At 37.4% G+C, this 18,052-nt stretch overlaps 1 protein-coding gene across 5 annotated transcripts in view; it reads right to left on the bottom strand.

The window, feature by feature from the left end:
- EMCN (endomucin) overlaps positions 1–18,052 on the bottom strand; it is a 179,638-nt gene that overhangs the window by 100,564 nt on the left and 61,022 nt on the right. For all 5 annotated transcript variants that reach the window (XM_069093984.1, XM_069093981.1, XM_069093989.1 and 2 more), the window contains exon 2: positions 2,316–2,393. In XM_069093984.1, coding sequence (XP_068950085.1) covers positions 2,316–2,393 — 78 coding nt within the window. The remainder of the gene's footprint in view (positions 1–2,315; positions 2,394–18,052) is intronic.

The raw sequence follows: 18,052 nt of genomic DNA, 5'->3' as shown, positions 1-18,052 counted from the left end.
CCCCAAAAGAAATGAACTTATCATGGAAAGAATCTTTTAGGGGAACAAAACTCTTAATGTGAGCCTTGAAATGAATATGATAACCATTACATTACCATTTGGGGTCCATCATCTCTCTATCAGGAACTGAACGAGAGAGGTGGGGTCAGTACACCAAAGAAAAGACAGGGAATTGCCTGAACTCTCCTCTAAACCCCTCCAAACTATTTAAATAATTTCTCAAAAACAACTTCTGGATCAGTAGAACCCCAAAAAGGATTTAGTGAAACAGTTTTCTAGCCCAAGACAACATGGAAGATTGGGAGGAAAGATCTATTGAAACTAAGGTGAGAGTGGAGAGCAGTCCAGCATAGGCTGTGCCCCAGCAAACCAGCGGTAGGCCTTGGGGGTGACAAATTCAGTGTCAGTAGTGACTGTTTCAGACCTCTCAGTCCACTAATGGCAAGGAGATCAGACAACTGGTCAGAAGGAGATTGTAGGGGCCTGTCACTGGGACTGGAGGGTAATACTCTGTTGCATTGCTCTAACTTGGATCTGGGTTGCAGTCCTGGGTCTCAGTCCCACAGTGAGGAGTAGCTCTAGAACACCAGAGCAACATGGGAGCAGAAAACCTGTTCATAGTTCCAGGGAAGAAAATAGTGATTGCAATCACTCACAGACCAGGGCACAGGCCAAGAGAGTAGTAAACATACCTCTCCTTATATCATACCATCTTGGAAGAACTTAAAACTTACAGGTCCCCAGAATTATCTCTGAATATTATCTCTCTGCACAAAAACCTGGAGCGGGACCATGCTCCTCCACTCCAGAAGCAAAGCCCCACTTTAGCAAAGAGTTAAAAGTAAAATAAAAATAGGCTGGAAAAATGAGCAAACATCAGAAAAGATCTTGATTATAGAAAATCCCTATGGTGACAGGGAAGATCAAAACACAAGCTCAGAAGAAGACAACAAAGTCAAAACTACTACTTTCAAAGTTTCAAAGAACAATATGAATTGGTCTCAGGTCATGGACAAGCTCAAAAAGGATTTTTTAAATTCAAGTTAGTAACGTAGAGGAAAAATTGGGAAGAGAATTTAGAATGAAGTAATAAAATCTTGAAAAAATAGGCAAAGGGTTGGTAAAGGATGCACCAAAAATTAAGGAAGAAAATAACACCTTAAAAATAGGATAAGCTATAAAAGAGGCACAAAAATTCAGTGAAGAGAAAAATGCCTTGAAGCATTGGCCAAATAGAAAAAAAAAAGTACAGAAATCCACTGAAGAGAATAACTCCTTAAAAAGCAGAATTGGCCAAATGGGAAAAAGGTACAAAAGCTCAATTAAGAAAATAATTCCTTACAAATTAGAAAGGTGCAACTGGAAGCTAATGACTTTATGAGACATCAAGAAACACTAAAACAAAATCAAAACAATGAAAAAAAAACAAGACAATATAAAAGAACTCATTGGAGAAACAGCTGATCTGTAAAATACATCCAGGAAACATAATTTAAGAATTATTGCACTACCTTAAAGCCATGGTAAAAAAAAAAAGAGCTTAGACATCACCTTTCAAGAAATTATCAAGGAACAGTCTTCTGATATTCTAGAACTATAGTTTAAAAGAGAAATTGAAAGGATCCACTTATCACTTCCTGAAAGAGATCCCAAAATTTAAACTCCTAGGAATGTTACAGCCAAATTCCAGAGCACCCAATTCAAGTAGAAAATATTGCAAGCAGCTAAAAAGAAACAATTCAAATATCATGGAGTCAGAGTCAAGATAACACAACATTTAGTATTTTCTATATTAAAGGATTGAAAGACTTGGAATAGGATATTCTGGAGGGCAAAAAACTAAGATTACAAACAAGAATCACCTACCCATCAAAACTGAGTATAATCCTTCAGGTGATTATATGGACATTCAATGACATTGAGGGTCTTTCAAAGAGCTCAATAACATGTTTCATTTTGAATTCTCTGAAAATGTGGTTGTCATTACTTTGATCAGAGTTCCTAAGCTTTTTAAAGTTGTATATTTTCACAGTATTGAAGTTATTGTATAAATTGTTCTTCAGCGATGAACTCAAACTGGAGTCATGATTTGCCTGTGTGTGTGTGTGTGTGTGTGTGTGTATGTGTGTGTTTGCATCTATCTGTCTATTTACAGCGAAATTTGGACATTGCTAATGGCAGGAATTTGTTTTGCTTGACCATGCATGTTTGAAACAGGAGGGTTTTTTTTTTTTTTGCCTTATCAGTTGGGGAAGGGAGAGAAAAAGTGAAGTTATGAAAAAAAATTAAATTAATAATAATAAAAAAGACATTACCAGTTGATAGAGATGGAGATGAAGATGTGGTAACTATAGGTGTGGATTGCTTGGTCGTTGTCATAGTGGTTACAGGATCTGTAAAATAGAAACTGGATTTAGAAAGTGCGTATTTTAGGGGAAAGACTAAGTTTAGGATTCTGTTTTAGGACCCCAACCCTGTGATTTCTTTAATACAAAGAATTTCTCGGGAAGACATTCCACCATTGTAATTTACTTGTTCATCAATTTCTCATCTTAGATATTCGTTTTGAGCTCTAAGAGGTGGGGAACTTGTGTAGAGTCACACAATCACTAAGTGTGAGAGTTTTGCAGAAGAGCCCAGGTCTTCCTGAGTGTATTGCCAGCTCCCCATATGCTCTGCCAGACTGCATGGGATGGCAGATTTATTTGTGATAATCTGAATATGATTATATGATTATATTACATATTATGTTATATTATACATTAACATATTCATGATAACAATCTGAAAATATAAAACAAATCTATATTTGCTGTTGTTCAGTGGATCACACATGTCTGACTTAGTGATCCCATGAACCGTAGCATACCAGATCCTTCTATCCTCCACTAGTTCTTGAGGTCTGTCCAAGCTCAGGTTCATTGCCTTTCATGATACTATCCTTTCATCTTATCCACTGCCATCCCCTTTGCCTTTTGCCTTCTATCTTTCCCAACATAAGGGTCTTTTCCAATGAGTCTTGTATAGCTCATGTTTAAATAGTACACATAAAATTTGCAGAGTACTTTCTTCAAAATGGTCCTATAAGGCAGATTGATTTCATATTATTTTCCCATTTTCCAAGTGAAGAAAGTGAAGTTCAGACAGTAAAATCTGAATACAAATCTTGCCTCAAACACTGACTGTGTAACCCTTGGCAAATCCCTTAATCTCTACTTGCCTGAGTTTCCTCATCTGTAATATGAGCATAATAATAGCACTTACCTCCTCAAGTTGATGTAAGGATAAAATGAGATCACATTTTTAAAGTACTTTGTGAACTTAAACCTCTACATAAATGTTAGATAGTGCTATTATTAAATGACTTGCTCAGAGCTACAAAGCTAGCAAGTATCAGAGTTGGAATTCAAACTCAGATCTTCTTGTGTTCTATTTTTTCTGAAGTATTGAAATTTCATATGTGAGTAAAAATTAGGTGGTTGTTTTAGATGTCTGTCCTAAATTCAACCTCTTGGTCTCTCCTCCCTAGTGGGCACATCCCCCTGCCCCCACCCAATTACTCAGTTATTCACACCTAGGAAAACAACAATAACAACTGACATTTATATATTATTCTTAAATTTGCAAAGTGTTTTATAAACATTATTTCTTTTGATCATGAGACGTAGGTAATATAGACATTATTATTCCCATTTTACAAATGAGGAAACTGAGACTCAGTGTTCAGTTGAATTGTCAGTGTTCAAGTAGCAAGTAAGGATTAAAAGGTAGGATTTAAACCAGTATTCCTGACTATAAATCCAGCATCCTAGTCACTATACAAGATAAATAATGGTACCCTCAACAAAAAGACACACAAAGAACATCCACACTCCAAACACGTGCAGCACCCTGAGAGTAGAGGGTTTAGAATCAGAAGAATGGAGCCTGCGTCCTAGTATATATTATAGTACTTCTAAACTGTATTTTCTCAGGAAAGTAATACAACACTTCTAAGACTAGTCCTAGAGTTCAACCAGATTCTCCACCACCACCATACTGTATTCTTCCTTATCCTCCCTCTGCTCCCATCCTCCACTTTGATTAAAACTTCTTTAAAAATATTTATTTACTTTTAATTTACAACATTCAGTTCCACAATTCCTTGAGGTCCAAATTTTCTCCCCCCTCTCTCCTCCCTCCTCCCTACCCATGGCAGCATGCGATCAATATAGTTTCTATAGATACCTTAACGTCAACCATTAGTCAGGTTGTAAAGGATTATAACCAATGGAAAGAACAACAAGAAAAAAGAAATAAAACAAAGCAAAAAGAGAGAGAGCAACTAGTCTGCTTTAATCTGCATTCAGACTCTGAAGTTATTTTCTCTGGATGTGGATATCCTTTTCCATCATGAGTCTTTTGGAGTTGTCTTACGGTCTCAGTCTTGCATTGCTGAGAGGAGCCCTGTCTATCAAAGTTACTCATCACAGATACGATGTGTCTGTAATTGTGAACAATGTTCTACTGGTTCTGCTCTCCTCACTCAGCATCAGTTTATATAATTCCCTCTAGGTTATTATGAAGTCTGTCTGCTCCTCATTTCTTATAGCACAATAATATTCCATTACATTCATATAACACAACTTATTTAGCCATTCCCCAATTGAAGGGCATCACCTTGGTTTCCAATTCAGGTTAAAGCCTTCTTAACCTCTATACAGTCTCAGCTCAGGTTTTCTCCCCACTTCTCCATGATGTCTTTTCTTATTTGCTAGTGAATTGTGATCCTTTGCCTCTCAAAATATTCTGTTTGACTTGTTTTGAACATTTAGTCACATTCTAATATAATTTATGTTAGACTATGCTTATCTATTATATTATGTATTTATTTTTTAAATATATGTATCTCATAGCTGTATTAGTCAAGACTTTGAGGGTGGCTGCCAGATATATGGGCTTAACTCACATCCTCAGAGCATCCTGGATCTCCCCCAAGCCTGGCTGTGCCCACTTTGGCTGGACACCTTTGGACCAGCTGCAATCAGCTGTTTGTGTCTTTCAGGAAATCAGGCAGATAGTGATTTTAGGAGATATATAGGGATGCATGCCTCCCATCTCTCAGCAGAGAGGTGTTTTATCACAGATGCAGAATGAGTCATACATTCATAGACATGGTCAATGGGTCCATTTGTTTTATTGTACTTATTTGTTATAAAGGAGGGATAAATGGCAGGGGTGGAGAGTCATTGGAAAGTGACAATAATGGGAGAAAAAAGCAAATAAATACTTAATGGGGGAGACTAGACAATGGGGCCCAGTCCTTTGACCATGATTGTATTTACCCTCCCAGTTGGATCATAGAGAATATGTGCAATGCTTTCTTCATGCTTTCAAGGAAAACATGGAAGGTCATGCTAGTTTTTGTCATGGTGACTCAGTTAGTAGTATGTTGATGAAGAGTCTTCTAGCTGGCTAAGGACTTAGAAAGACCAATGATTCAGTAGAGACTAAAGTGGACCTGATTGCACTTAGGAAAGGGAGGAAACTGAGAGCCAGGAGTGGATGGAGGGGAACAGTAGCTGCCTCATCTTCCCACCCAAACACCATTTATCTGTAATTGCATGGCACATCTGTTTCCTATGTCTCTTTTGTATTTGCTTTTTTTTCCTGATCATAGGTAAATGGCTATCTGGAAATTGGATTCACCAAAGACACTGTATCTGGACTTCTCCACCTGGCATGGGAAAACTCTTTATCTGGGAAGATCACTACTGCCCCGGAATTCACACACCTCAGGTACACTCTACCTCTGCAGCCCCTCCCTCTGGATGGCTCCTCTTGGAACCTTTATTTAAGGATGATACTTAGGGCAAGTATATCTTCATTTTTCACCAAGCTTTACTGCATACCTCTCCTTTGTGACCTGCGCCGCTCAGCACCTATTTTCAACTTCCAGTTATATATTGTTTCCACCCCCTCTCATTAGAATGTAAGTTCCTTGAGGATAAGAACTGTCTTTCTTTTTGCTTGTGTTCACATTTGCTTAGAACAAACAAGTGTTTGATCCCTAGTAAGTAATTAATAATTGCTTGTTGACTGTTGTTGTTTTGTTAAATAAATAAAATATTTCCTTAATGGGAACACTCAAATGCATCCACCTTTCCATTTGGAATTCTTCACTTTTCTGAATAATGTGCAAATGATACAGAAGCTAAATGGGGCAGTGGATAAAAGACTGGCCTTAGAGTCAATTAGACCATAGTTCAAATCCTGCATCTGACTCTTGCCAGCTGTGAGTAACCATGAAACATGTCACTTACATCTTAGTGTCTTTTGGTGACTGTCTTAGAATCTAAAGTGCAGATGACTGGTCAATCTGCATTAATGAAGACAGTTTCCTTAAAAACTAGTTCCCTACATTTATGAAGTATGGTAAGAGGTCTAGAACTGAAAGGGAAGCCAGGGACCATTTAGTCTATCTCCCTCTTTTATGCAATTAGGAAATCAAGACCTAGAGATGGCAAGTGACCTGCCTAAAGTCACACCACCGTAGCAAGTAGCAAATCTGGGATTCAAATTAAAGTCCACTATGTTCAGGTCCATGCTCTTACAAGTCTGAACCAAGACAAATCGCAAACGAGAAGAAAGAATAACTGATATTTACATAGTACGGTAAGATTGGCAAAGTTCTTTATATATGTGAGTTTCATAAATACCAGAGGTATTTTTCCCATTTTATTGATGAGGCAGCTGAAGTTTCTGAGGCAACTCAGAGTATTTGTCAATGTTCCATAGCTAGCAAGCATCTCAGGGTGGGAATCAAATATAGGTTTTCCTGAATCACAGCTACCTCCCTACCTACTGCACACTACATCTGATAAAAACAATCTGATATCAGGCTACACAGTACATATGTCCAATTGCCTACACCTACAATGGGATAATATGAAGCAAAAATTGATGTTCAGAATTGGAGGTCATCAATAGAATCATCAAAAGGAGATTAGATGACGCTCAGTTTGCTCACTAAGACAAGAACTGGGAGTACTAGATTCTAGAATGGAATGTATTAGCTGGATAAGAGAAAAAGATCATTGGGTGAACAAGTCTTCTGGGAGCTGTATGTATGTAGGAATAGGGTGAGTCAGGTGCAATAGGAGGGGGCCATGGCTGAAAGATGAGTAGCCAGAAATAGCTCTGGAAAAATGGGCATTTCAAAACATGTGATATCATGGCAGTGGTTAAAAGGCAGGGGAAAATACAAATGCAGGAAAAAGCCACTTTAGGACAGAGCAAATGACCCTGGAGAAATGGCAAAGGACCTTGGGCCCTGGGACCCAGAATAACAGTATGCTAAGATTTCATTTCTTTGTGGTGTGAATTTTTTTGGGGGGGAACCAAAATCACTAAGAAGGGAAAGAGTGTGAGGAGGGCTGTCTATAACTATTTCCTTTTCTGTATCTGATATGCCTAGTAGTAAGTTCAAATGAGTGTGTTTTGCAGTTAGGAGATTAAACACCCACCCACAGGGAGAACTAAGGTAGCTAGGTGACTCAGTGAATAGAATACCAGACCTGGAGTCAGAAGGACTCATCTTCCTGAGTTCAAATCTGGCCTCAGACACTTACTGTCTGTATGAACCTGGGCAAGTCACTTAACCCTATTTGCCTCAGTTTCCTCATCTACAAAATGAGTTGGAAAAGGAAATGTCAAACCATTTCAGTTTCTTTGCCAAGAAAATTCCAAATGGGGTCACAAAGAGTTGGGTATGGCTGAAAATGACAGAACAACAAAAGGGGAGAGCTAAAGTTACCCACATAATAAATATAACTATAAGCAAAAGTACCATATCATTGGCATTTCCCATCTCAGTTAAATACAATATCTCAACTTGGCATCAGTGTTTTTTTAATAGACTTATGGTATTTTGAAGTGTTAGCAGTTAGCATTGGCTTTATTTACTGTTAGGATGTACACAAATGCCATTTACAGTGTAAACAGAAGTTACAAGACTGATTTTTCACAGGTTTTCCTGTAATCAAATCAAAACCTTTTTTCACATCTAAAACTCAACTTCACATGCTAGATATCACTTTTCCCACTTCAATATAGCACAGATCAGATCATGAAGAACTCAGAACTATGGGAGGTCAAACCTCCTGGTTATTTGGTTGTTTTAATTGTCTTTTTAATTATAAAGTGAATGAAGTAAAACCTAGCCTAAGGTGAGGCTGAAGAAGTTAGGCAGGTGGAGGAAACTTAACTACAAGACTTTATAAAATGAATAAAAAATGAGGCATAAACAAATGCAACATTTTGTGATGTTTTTATAATAGTGTTATTTCAAAAATAATTATTTATGGATATTTTGTTTTCTATTGGGTAAATTTCCCCCTATATCACTTTTCCTTCCTCTGTCCTCCCAGAAAAAAACACATACCATATAGCAAGGAATTTATTTAAAAGGAGGAATAAAAAACATAAAACTGATTCATACATGGAAAAAACTGATAATATATGCAATGTTCTACATCCATGGACTCACCCCCCATCCATTGCAAAGGAATGTGTGTATGTGGGGGGGAGAGATAGATAGAGGGAGAGAGAGAGATAAACAGAGAGAGAGACAGAGACAGAGACAGAGAGAGAGAGAGAGACAGAGACAGAGAGAGAGAGAGAGAGACAGAGACAGAGAGAGACAGCGAGAGGGAGAGGAAGAAAGAGAGAGAGAAAGAGAGAGACAGAGACAGAGAGGTGTTTTCTCAGATCTGTTCGAGGTAGGCTTATTTATTAGTAATTTTTCAACATTCATTTTCAATTGTTTTGTAGTTTTTATTTCCAAATACATTACAGTAGTCATTATGACTGCTGTTTGCTTAGCTCTGCTTGATTCATTTGGCAACAGAGTGAAGAAGTCCTTGGAAGTCCTCAAGAGCTTCTTTATATTCATTATAATTGTCATTTCTTCCAGCACAATAATATTCTGTTATATTGATACACCACAATTTTTTTAGCTATTCTCCAAATGATTGACATCTGCTTAGTTTTTAGCAAAGTATTGCTTATAATAACATTGTAAACTGTTGTGATAGAGCACAAAATTATAGAATATATACACAGTTATTAAGTAGTGCATTGGGGGGAATCAGGAAGACTTGAGTTCAAATCCAGTCTCAGATATTTATTAGCTGTGTGACCTTGGGCAAGTCATTTAACTTCTTTTTGCCTTATTTCCCTCAATTATAAACTGAAGATAACAATAATGCCTATTTCCCAGAGTTGTTGTGAGGATCAAATGAGTAAAATGCCCATCACATAATGGGTGCTATGTACATAGTAGTTATTCATTAGAAGACAGAATCCAGAGCATTTACTAGAGAATGTCAAAAGCATAGCTTGGTCCTGTAAGAATTAACCACAGCATTGTTTGTAATGAGGTACTTGCTCAGAGCAGATAATAACTGTAAAAGCTAAAAGTACCTAGAAAAGGGAAAGAGTAAGAGAGATGGAATTCCCAAAAGTTTTGTGGAGAAAGTGCTACTTGAATTGAGCTTTGAGGGCCATACAAGCTGTTGTGTGTGGGCCTTGATCAGGTGTGGCTGTGATCTCCATGAAAATTCAACTGTTGTACATAGATTTGGAATAAGAAAATCCTCCCAGGAGGGTGGTGAGGATAGTAAGAAATTAACTATATGAGATGATGAAAGGAAAACTGAAAAGGAGAAAAATCTAGAAAAACCATCTTGTAATTCAGGGGATAAGGGGAGTCCAAATATACAACCCTAAATCACATAGACCCTGTTTCCCCCTTGGACCATTGTCAAAACACCCCCAGGACTGACTTAACATTCAGTTTTGGGGGATAAAACCAGGGTGGCTGGTGAAAGCCTCACATGCTGCTCTTCTTGGAATCTGAGATATTCTGTCCTTTTGTGGGGGGATAGAGAGGTGCAGAAAATTCTACAGAGACTGGAACTCCTCTTGGGTCTGATTTTACATCATGTATCCTTGATCCCTGTATCTTCTGATGAGTCTCAATAAAGTCTGAAAATTTGTGGTTAGAAAGAATACTCATTCTCAGTGGAACGAAGAATATGAGGTCCTCCAAGGGCGACTTCGTTGACTATATATGAACAAACAAGAGAATGTATACAGAGGCAAAAAACAAAAGTGGCATAGCCCATTGCTCTCAGATATATGATTCAATCAGTCAACAACTATTTCTTATGTAGTTATTATTTGTCAGGTGTTGTGCAAGGCATTGGGGATACAAGTGCAAAAAATGAAACAAACTTACATTCTAATGTAAAGCACATATAAAAAACAACATAAATATAGTTAATGACTACAAATATATATATATATATATATATATACATACATATATATATATATAGTAGTTAAATTCAGGTAAGTGGTACTTTCCCCATCCATTATCCAAGGGATTTTTTAGGTCATTCTTATCTTCAGGTATGAATACATATCCATAACTATGGTTTTCCATTCCTTCTCTTTTCCCACCCTTAAGCTGGAAATTCAACATATGTTGAGTAATCTATTTGATTAATAATCTAATTATTATTAATTAAATTAGTAATCTGGTAGATGAGGTAACTAAAGTTAGTAGACTTGTCTAGGAGGATACACTTAGTGACCAAAGGAGTAAGGATTTGAACCTAGCTTGCCTGGTTTCAGGTGTATAGCCCTTTCCTCTAGACTGCAGCAGCCTCTGCCTCAGAGTACTATGAAGTCGATAGTTTCAAAACCAGGAAAACGTGGTGACATAGAATTAGCATTTCCCTGAGGAAGTATCTTTTTCCCAACCCATAATATGAAGAGGCCATAACTCAAAGAAAATAAAACTACCCTTAGTACTTGATTGGCATATATGTTTGGCTCCAGCTTCTTTTCTTGACAGTCACCTTCTCTCCATCTCCATCCAACAAAAAGTAGGCAATGACAAAGCTGTCCATGGGATTTGATTGAGCCTGACTTCCCTATTGCAGCTTCCTGCTCATCCAGCAGCATTAAAATCCCAACTCCATAGAAACTAGACCCCTCAGATTTGGTGGATTCCTTTTTTTCAATCTATTTATTTTTAATTTTCAACGTTCACTTCCATAATTTTAAATTCCCCCCCCCAAGATGGCATGCAATCTGATATAGGCTCTACATATACATTCTTATGAAACACATTTTCACATTAGTCATGTTGCATAGAGGAGATATAATGAATGAGAGAACCATGAGAAAGAAAATAAAGCAAAAAAGAAAATAGTCTGCTTCATTCTGCATTCTGACTCCATAATTGTTTCTCTGGATGTGGATGGCATTTTCCATCATGAGTCCTTTGCAATTGTTTTAGATCCTTGCATTTCTGAGAAGGGCTAAGTCTATCAAAATCACTCATTGCACACTGTGGTTATTTCTGCGCACAATGTTCTCCTGCTTCTTCTCACTTCAGTCAGCATCAGTTCATAGAAGTATTTCCAGGATTTTCTGAATGTTCGTCATTTCTTATAGCACAATAGTCTTTCATTACCTTTGTATACCACAACTTGTTCAGTCATTCCCCAATTGAAAAACATGCGCTCAATTTCCAGTTCTTGGCCACCACTAAAAGAGCTGCTATAAATATTTTTGTACACATGGGTCTTTCCCCCCATTTTTATGATCTCTTTGGGATGCCAACCCTAGAAGCCACGTTGCTGGGTATGCACATTTTTATAGCCCTTTTGGCATAGTTCAAATTGCTCCTCAGTATAGTTGGATAAGCTCACAACTCAGATTTGGAGGATTTCTGAAGGCCACATAAATTACCCTTCCACGATGATCTGATATGTTTGCATATGCAGATTGGGAGACTAAGAGTAGAGAAACTACCACTGTGGCCTCAGAACACATTATTGGTGTGTTTGGGGCTAGGTAAGCTTCCTTTGTTAAGTGTTCAGTAACTTCATTTCATCCCAGTGTTAAATATTTTAGGGCAATTGGGGTTAAGTGACTTAGCCAAGGTCACATGGCTAGTTTTTTTTGTGTGTGTGTTAAGTGTCTGAGGCAGGACTTGAACTCAGGTCCTCCTGACTCCAGGGCCAGTTATCTATTCACTGCACCACCTAGCCACCCCCCCCCCAATGTTAAATTGGAACTGAGTGCTGATATTAGAGTCATGCCTCTGACACCTGGGTTCAAGTTCCATCTTGGACACATGCTCTACTGTTTGGCCCCACTGGGTGAGTCAGTTAACCTCTCAGCCATGTAGGCACTACTTTAACACTTCATTTTATGGGGAAGGTGTAAATCAACATTGGTAGTGAGAGTTTCTTCATCTGACAGATTCTTATACTAATGAAGTCACAAATTCAGTTCTTATCCAATCTCTACACATTGAGCACTGTAATGTATGTCTATAGTGCTCAGCATATATTCACCATCCTTCTGGGCCTTACCATCTAATTAGAGACATCACCACCTGAGCAATATACCCTTTATGTCATCCCTAACAAATGGCCATCCATTCTGTTTGAATCAACTCCCTCCTAAGGCAATACAACACATTGTGGAAGAGCTTAGTGAGGAAGTTTTTTTTTCTTGTATTGAGTTATAATTTGCCTCTTCAACACTCATACTTATATCTTGTGGAGCCAATTAAAGCAAATTTAATCCATCTCTTCTTCATTATAACTCTGAAAATGATTGATGATAACTATTGTGTCCCCCTAAGTCTCCTTGTACATATTTAACTACAAAACAAAGAATTATATGTTAACTGTCATGTGGATGAAAACATAGAGTCAGTGCCATAGGAGTTCAGAGGAGGAAGAAATCAGATTGATTATGAAAGCTTTCATGGAAGAGAAGGAATTTGTGGTGGGATTTGATTGACAAGTTGGATTTCTATGGGCAAAAATGGCAGAGGGGGATATTTTAGGTAGAGGGAAGAGTCAAACATTGGCTCAAATGAAAGTACAAAGTACATTGCCGTGATTCCAAATAGATTATACTGGCTAAAATACAGTTTGTGCAGAGCAGTAGTGGAAAGTAGTCAAAAGTTAGTAGTCAACAAACATTCCTTAAATAGCTTCTATGTGCCGGGTAATGTACTAAGCATTGGGGATACACATATGAAAAAAGAAAGATAGTCCCAAATCTTGAAAAGTCTACTGTATAATAGGAAAGAGACACAGAAAGAAAGGGGGACAGAGAGATGGAGAGAGATACAGAGAGAGACAGAGACAGAGTCAGAGACAGAGAGAGACAGAGAGAGACAGAGAGGGACAGAGAGACAGAGAAAACAGAAAGAAGTTAAAAAGACCTGTAGATAGATGCTTACTTTGGGAGGGCATTGAATGCTGGGCTAAAAGGTTTCAACTTTACCCAATAAGCAGTAAGAAATAATTCCATGTTTTTGAGAAAGGAAATAACATGTTCAAAGTGGTATCCTAGAAGTCTTATTATATGTGATTATAGTCATGTGTAAGAACAGCTAGAGGGATCAATTTCTCCCCAACCACTGTGATTCTGCTGGCTAGGTGAAAATGGTATTGGATGGTTAAATACTTGCATGCCAAGATAGAGTCCCCAGTAAATTTTCATTATTCCTCCTTCATTTTTTAGGAGTGAGGGATTTGGATTTCTGGAGCACAGTTTAAAATATAAAAATGATAGACTACTGACCAGGGATGGAGTTCAGCCAGGAAGGACTGATAAGATGGTATTTGCCTAGATTCTTAAAAAATTAATTAAATATTACAGTAAAAAGGAAGGGAATATACCAAAGAGATAGGAGCCAATATGGTTCAATATGTATCAAAATATTATTAGCAATAGTTTCTGTTGTAGCAAATAATTGGAAACAGTAGATATCCATAAGTTAGGGAATAGATGAAAAAATTGTGTTTACAAAAGTAACAACACATAAAGTTTAAAACTGACAAATATGAAGAATTCAGAGAATATGAGAAGGTTTATATAAATTTATACAGGATGAAATCAACAGAATTACAAAAACAACATACAAAAAACTTAAGTAAAATATATGGAAAGGCCTCTGAGAAGTCAAACTCTGAGTCACTGAAGAAACAACAATGGTCCTGTAGAACAGACAATAAAGCAGCTCTCTCCTCATGACAGAGGATAAGAACTATAGAATTATGTTGTATACATGTTAGCTGCAAGCACTGCATTAGATGTTTTTATTTAAGCAATTTTCTCTGTTACAAAGGAAGGTTCAGTGGGGTGAAGGAGAGGTATATTTCCAGAAATGAGCATGATATAAAAAACAAAAAGTATCAATAAAACTTAAAGAAAAGAAAAAGAAAGAAAAGGGTAATGAATAAAATTGCTTACATAAAACCCCCAAACTAGTTACTAAATCTACTAGGTACTATATCTAAACTATATAAAGAATATTTGCAGTTGGGATGCATTAAAATTTACAGGAACAAATAAAAGTCAAAGAAAGAAAGCACCAGTAGTAAAACCCATGATCTTAGACGTGCATTCACAAATGCATAGAGCAAAACTCCCAAGTAAGATGAAGTCCAGAGGTCCTTACTGAAAGATAAAACTAATTTTGCACCATAGATATCACTGGAAAAAGGTAGAATGAGAATAATGATTGGACAATGGTGGTTACATCATATTCAAAAGAATCTGTATAAGTAAAAGGAAGGGTGATGGGGGGCATCATATTTTATATTAAGTTGATAAACTTATCTAAGAAAATCCAGGAACTGAGGGGAGGAAGCATGTCAGAGAGCAGATGAGTACCAAAGGAGGAAGATCATACTAAAGATCACCTGTATAGAAGAAGGAAATAGATATGAGGAGTCAAAAAATATATCACATCTAGAGGTTAAGAGGTGAAGGGTGATTTCAATTATTCAGACAGTTGCTAGAGTATCTCTGTCTCTGTCTCTCCTCAAAGAAGTGCTTCTAATTATTTCTTCATTTACATTAATGATAATCTTATTTTTCAACAAGTGGAAGAACCAAGAAAGGGAAATTCTATTCTGGACTTGAATCTTGCCAAGTAGTAGCTTCAATGGAAGTGATAGGCCCCTTATGGAAAAATGACCACTTTCTCATGGAACTTATGTCTTATGTGCACCCTAGGTTTGAGGAAAGCATGTTTCAGGGGGTTCAAAGAGGATCCCATGGACTAAAATGACTCAACAACAAACAAGAACATGGACTAAATAGGAAGTCAGCTTAGAAGGGATAAAATTCTTAAGACACAAAAAACATCTACCCTGACAATGAGGGCAAAAGAGATGGAATTGAAGAGATAGACAGGAATACAAGAAGAATTCATCAATTAACTTATATTTTAAAAAGACATATACAGAAGGTGGAAGGAAAAAGGTGACAGAATGGATACAAAAACATGGCATGGTCCTAAAAGAATAGTGTGAAGCATACTAAAGCACAAATAAACTGAATTTGATAATAAAAATTAAGGAAAATGTGATGGACTAGATTTTTAAAAAGCTAGATGGGAAGAGAGATTTGAGGCAAAAAGACCAATTAGGGGGCTGCTCAGACATTCCAAATGCAAGGGAATGAATGCCTGAATGAGGCTAGATAAGAGCATAGAAGGAAGAAAATCTATAGAATGTTATGGAATAAGAAATTAAAAGATATTACACCTGATTTGGATGGGTGATGGAGGTCAAGTATAGAGTTGAAGATTATATGAATGTTATGTGGTGCCTTCAATGGCAGTATGAAGTTTAGAAGAGGAGTGTTTTGGGGAAGGAAGATAACGAGCCCATATAATGAATCTATTGAGTTTAACATGAGACATTCATGTATATGAATGACTATTCATGACTATGAGACATTCAGTTTGAAATGTTCCATAGGCAGTTGGTGAGAAGGGACTGAAACTCAGGAGTTAGAGTAGGGTGGATATGTCTATCTGTCTATCTATATCTGTAAATCATCTTTGCAGAGATAGTGATTTAAAGAACTATAGAGATGGAGAGAGTTATAGAGATAAAGATAGACATATTTCATTTTGTTTACTTGCCAGAGTGAATATATTAATCATTGATAGTCAAGTAATACTTTTTTGTGGATAAATTTTTCAGATTAGACAACAGGGATCAAGGTTCTGTTAGATTGGAAGACAGGTGTAGAAAAAGAAAAAAAGGGAAAAATTTGACTCACAGCATGTTCTTTAGAAAGAGTAAGCCTATAACACTTCAAGGGCTGTATCCTAAAGGGATCATAAGAATGGGAAAAGGACCCACATATAAAAAATATTCATAGCCCTTCTTTTTGTGCTGGCCAAGGATTGGAAATTGAGGGGATGCTCATCAGTTGGGGAATGACTAAACAAGTTGTGGCATATAATACTATTGTGCTACAAGAAAAGATGAACAGATGGACTTCAGAGAAACCTGGAGAGACTTATATGAACTGATGCTGAATGAGGGGAGCAGAACCAGGAAAACATTGTACACAGTAACAGCCACAGTGCGTGAGAACTGATTTTGATAGACTTAGCCCTTCTCAGCAATGCAAGGATCTAAAACAATTCCAAAGGACAAATTATGGAAAATGCCAGTCAAATGCAGAGAAAGAACTATGGAGTCAAAATGCAGAATGAAACAAGACTATTTTCTTTTTTTCATTTTTTCTTTCTCATGATTTTTCCCATTTGTTAGAATTTTTCTATGCAACATGACTAATGTGAAAATGTGTTTAATAGAGAAAAAAGAAAGAGTAAGTCTAGGTGAGGCTCTAAAGTGAGGGATCCTGTGTTAAGAGACCCCAAAGCCTAAGGGAGGAGGGTTCTGAAAGAGGAGTAAGGATAGCTAAAACAAACAAAAAAAGTCCCACAATTTTGATTAGGACTTGTCACTAGCCAAATGAATGCTTAACATCAGGTCTTTCCAAAAAGAAATCATCCTATGCTCAATCTTGTGCCTTGAGTTTGCAAATGTCAGCTCTACCCAATCTTGGAAGAACCAAACCTATAGTTGCTCACTTCCCATCTCTGAACTGTCCCAGCTGGCCAGTTCTTCCCAGGGCCTGCTGGAAGTTCAGAATCTGTACAGAGGACATGACAACAACATGTGATATCTTTGCCCATGTGTGGCAGAAGAGAGGAGGTCCAAACTAAGTGACTTCCAATGGGGAAGAAATAGAGGGCAGAACTAATAATTTCATTAAAAATCATTAGCATTAGATAGCAGCATAGAAGCAGCAAGACTACTTGTGCTCCTCCTATAATCACCTCAAATACCTATAAAAATGACTCTAAACAAACTTTAGGGCTACGGAATCCACAAAGTGACAGAGAGAAATAAACCTCCTATTGAAGACAGCCCAGAAGACTGACAGGAAGGGGCCATGTCTGGGAGCAGCACCCAGCTCACTTGAGTCCTTGGTTTTAGCCTCAGGGTGGCCCGAGGAGCCATGGCTAGAGGGATATAGGGAGAGTGGATCACCAGCAGCTTTGGCAGTTTCCAGAATTATTAATTCATAAATGCCAAAGACAAATTGAGAGGTCAATGTACTTTGTACATTGCTGTGAAAACCCCAGTGATTTGGGACAAAGCTCTCCTCTCTGGAAGCAGAATTCTACTGTGGCAGAAAGCTCAGAAATCAAGTAATTGAGTGGCAACATGAGCAACAAAGGAAGCAAAGCAAGCAGAGCAATCTGACTTTGGATTTCTTTTTGGGGGACAAAAAGGATCAAAACATGGAACAGGAGTAAGACAGTGAAGTCAGAATTCCTGCACCAAAGCTTCCAAGAAAAATATGAACTGGCTACAGGCCATAGAGGACCTTAAGAAGGATTTTGAAAACCAAATAAGAGAAGTGGAGAAAGAATTGGAAAGAGAAATGAGAATGATGCAAGAAAATCATGAAAAGAGAGTCAACAACCTGACTGAAGAAAACAAGACCTTAAAAAATAGACTAACTCAAATGCCAAAAGAGGCTCAAAAAGCCAATGAGGAGAAGAATGCCTTAAAAAGCCAAATTTGCCAGATGGAAAAAGAATACTAAAAGCTCACTGATGAGAATTATTCCTTCAGAATTAGATTGGAGAAATGGA

The sequence above is a fragment of the Petaurus breviceps genome, unplaced genomic scaffold (genome assembly GCF_028583685.1).
Source record: "Petaurus breviceps papuanus isolate PSGF00001 unplaced genomic scaffold, PetGlider_PUasm1.0 126, whole genome shotgun sequence".
NCBI classification, from domain to species: domain Eukaryota; kingdom Metazoa; phylum Chordata; class Mammalia; order Diprotodontia; family Petauridae; genus Petaurus; species Petaurus breviceps.
The sequence above is the reverse complement of the archived record's forward strand: the minus strand, read 5'-3'. Positions and strand labels throughout refer to the sequence as shown.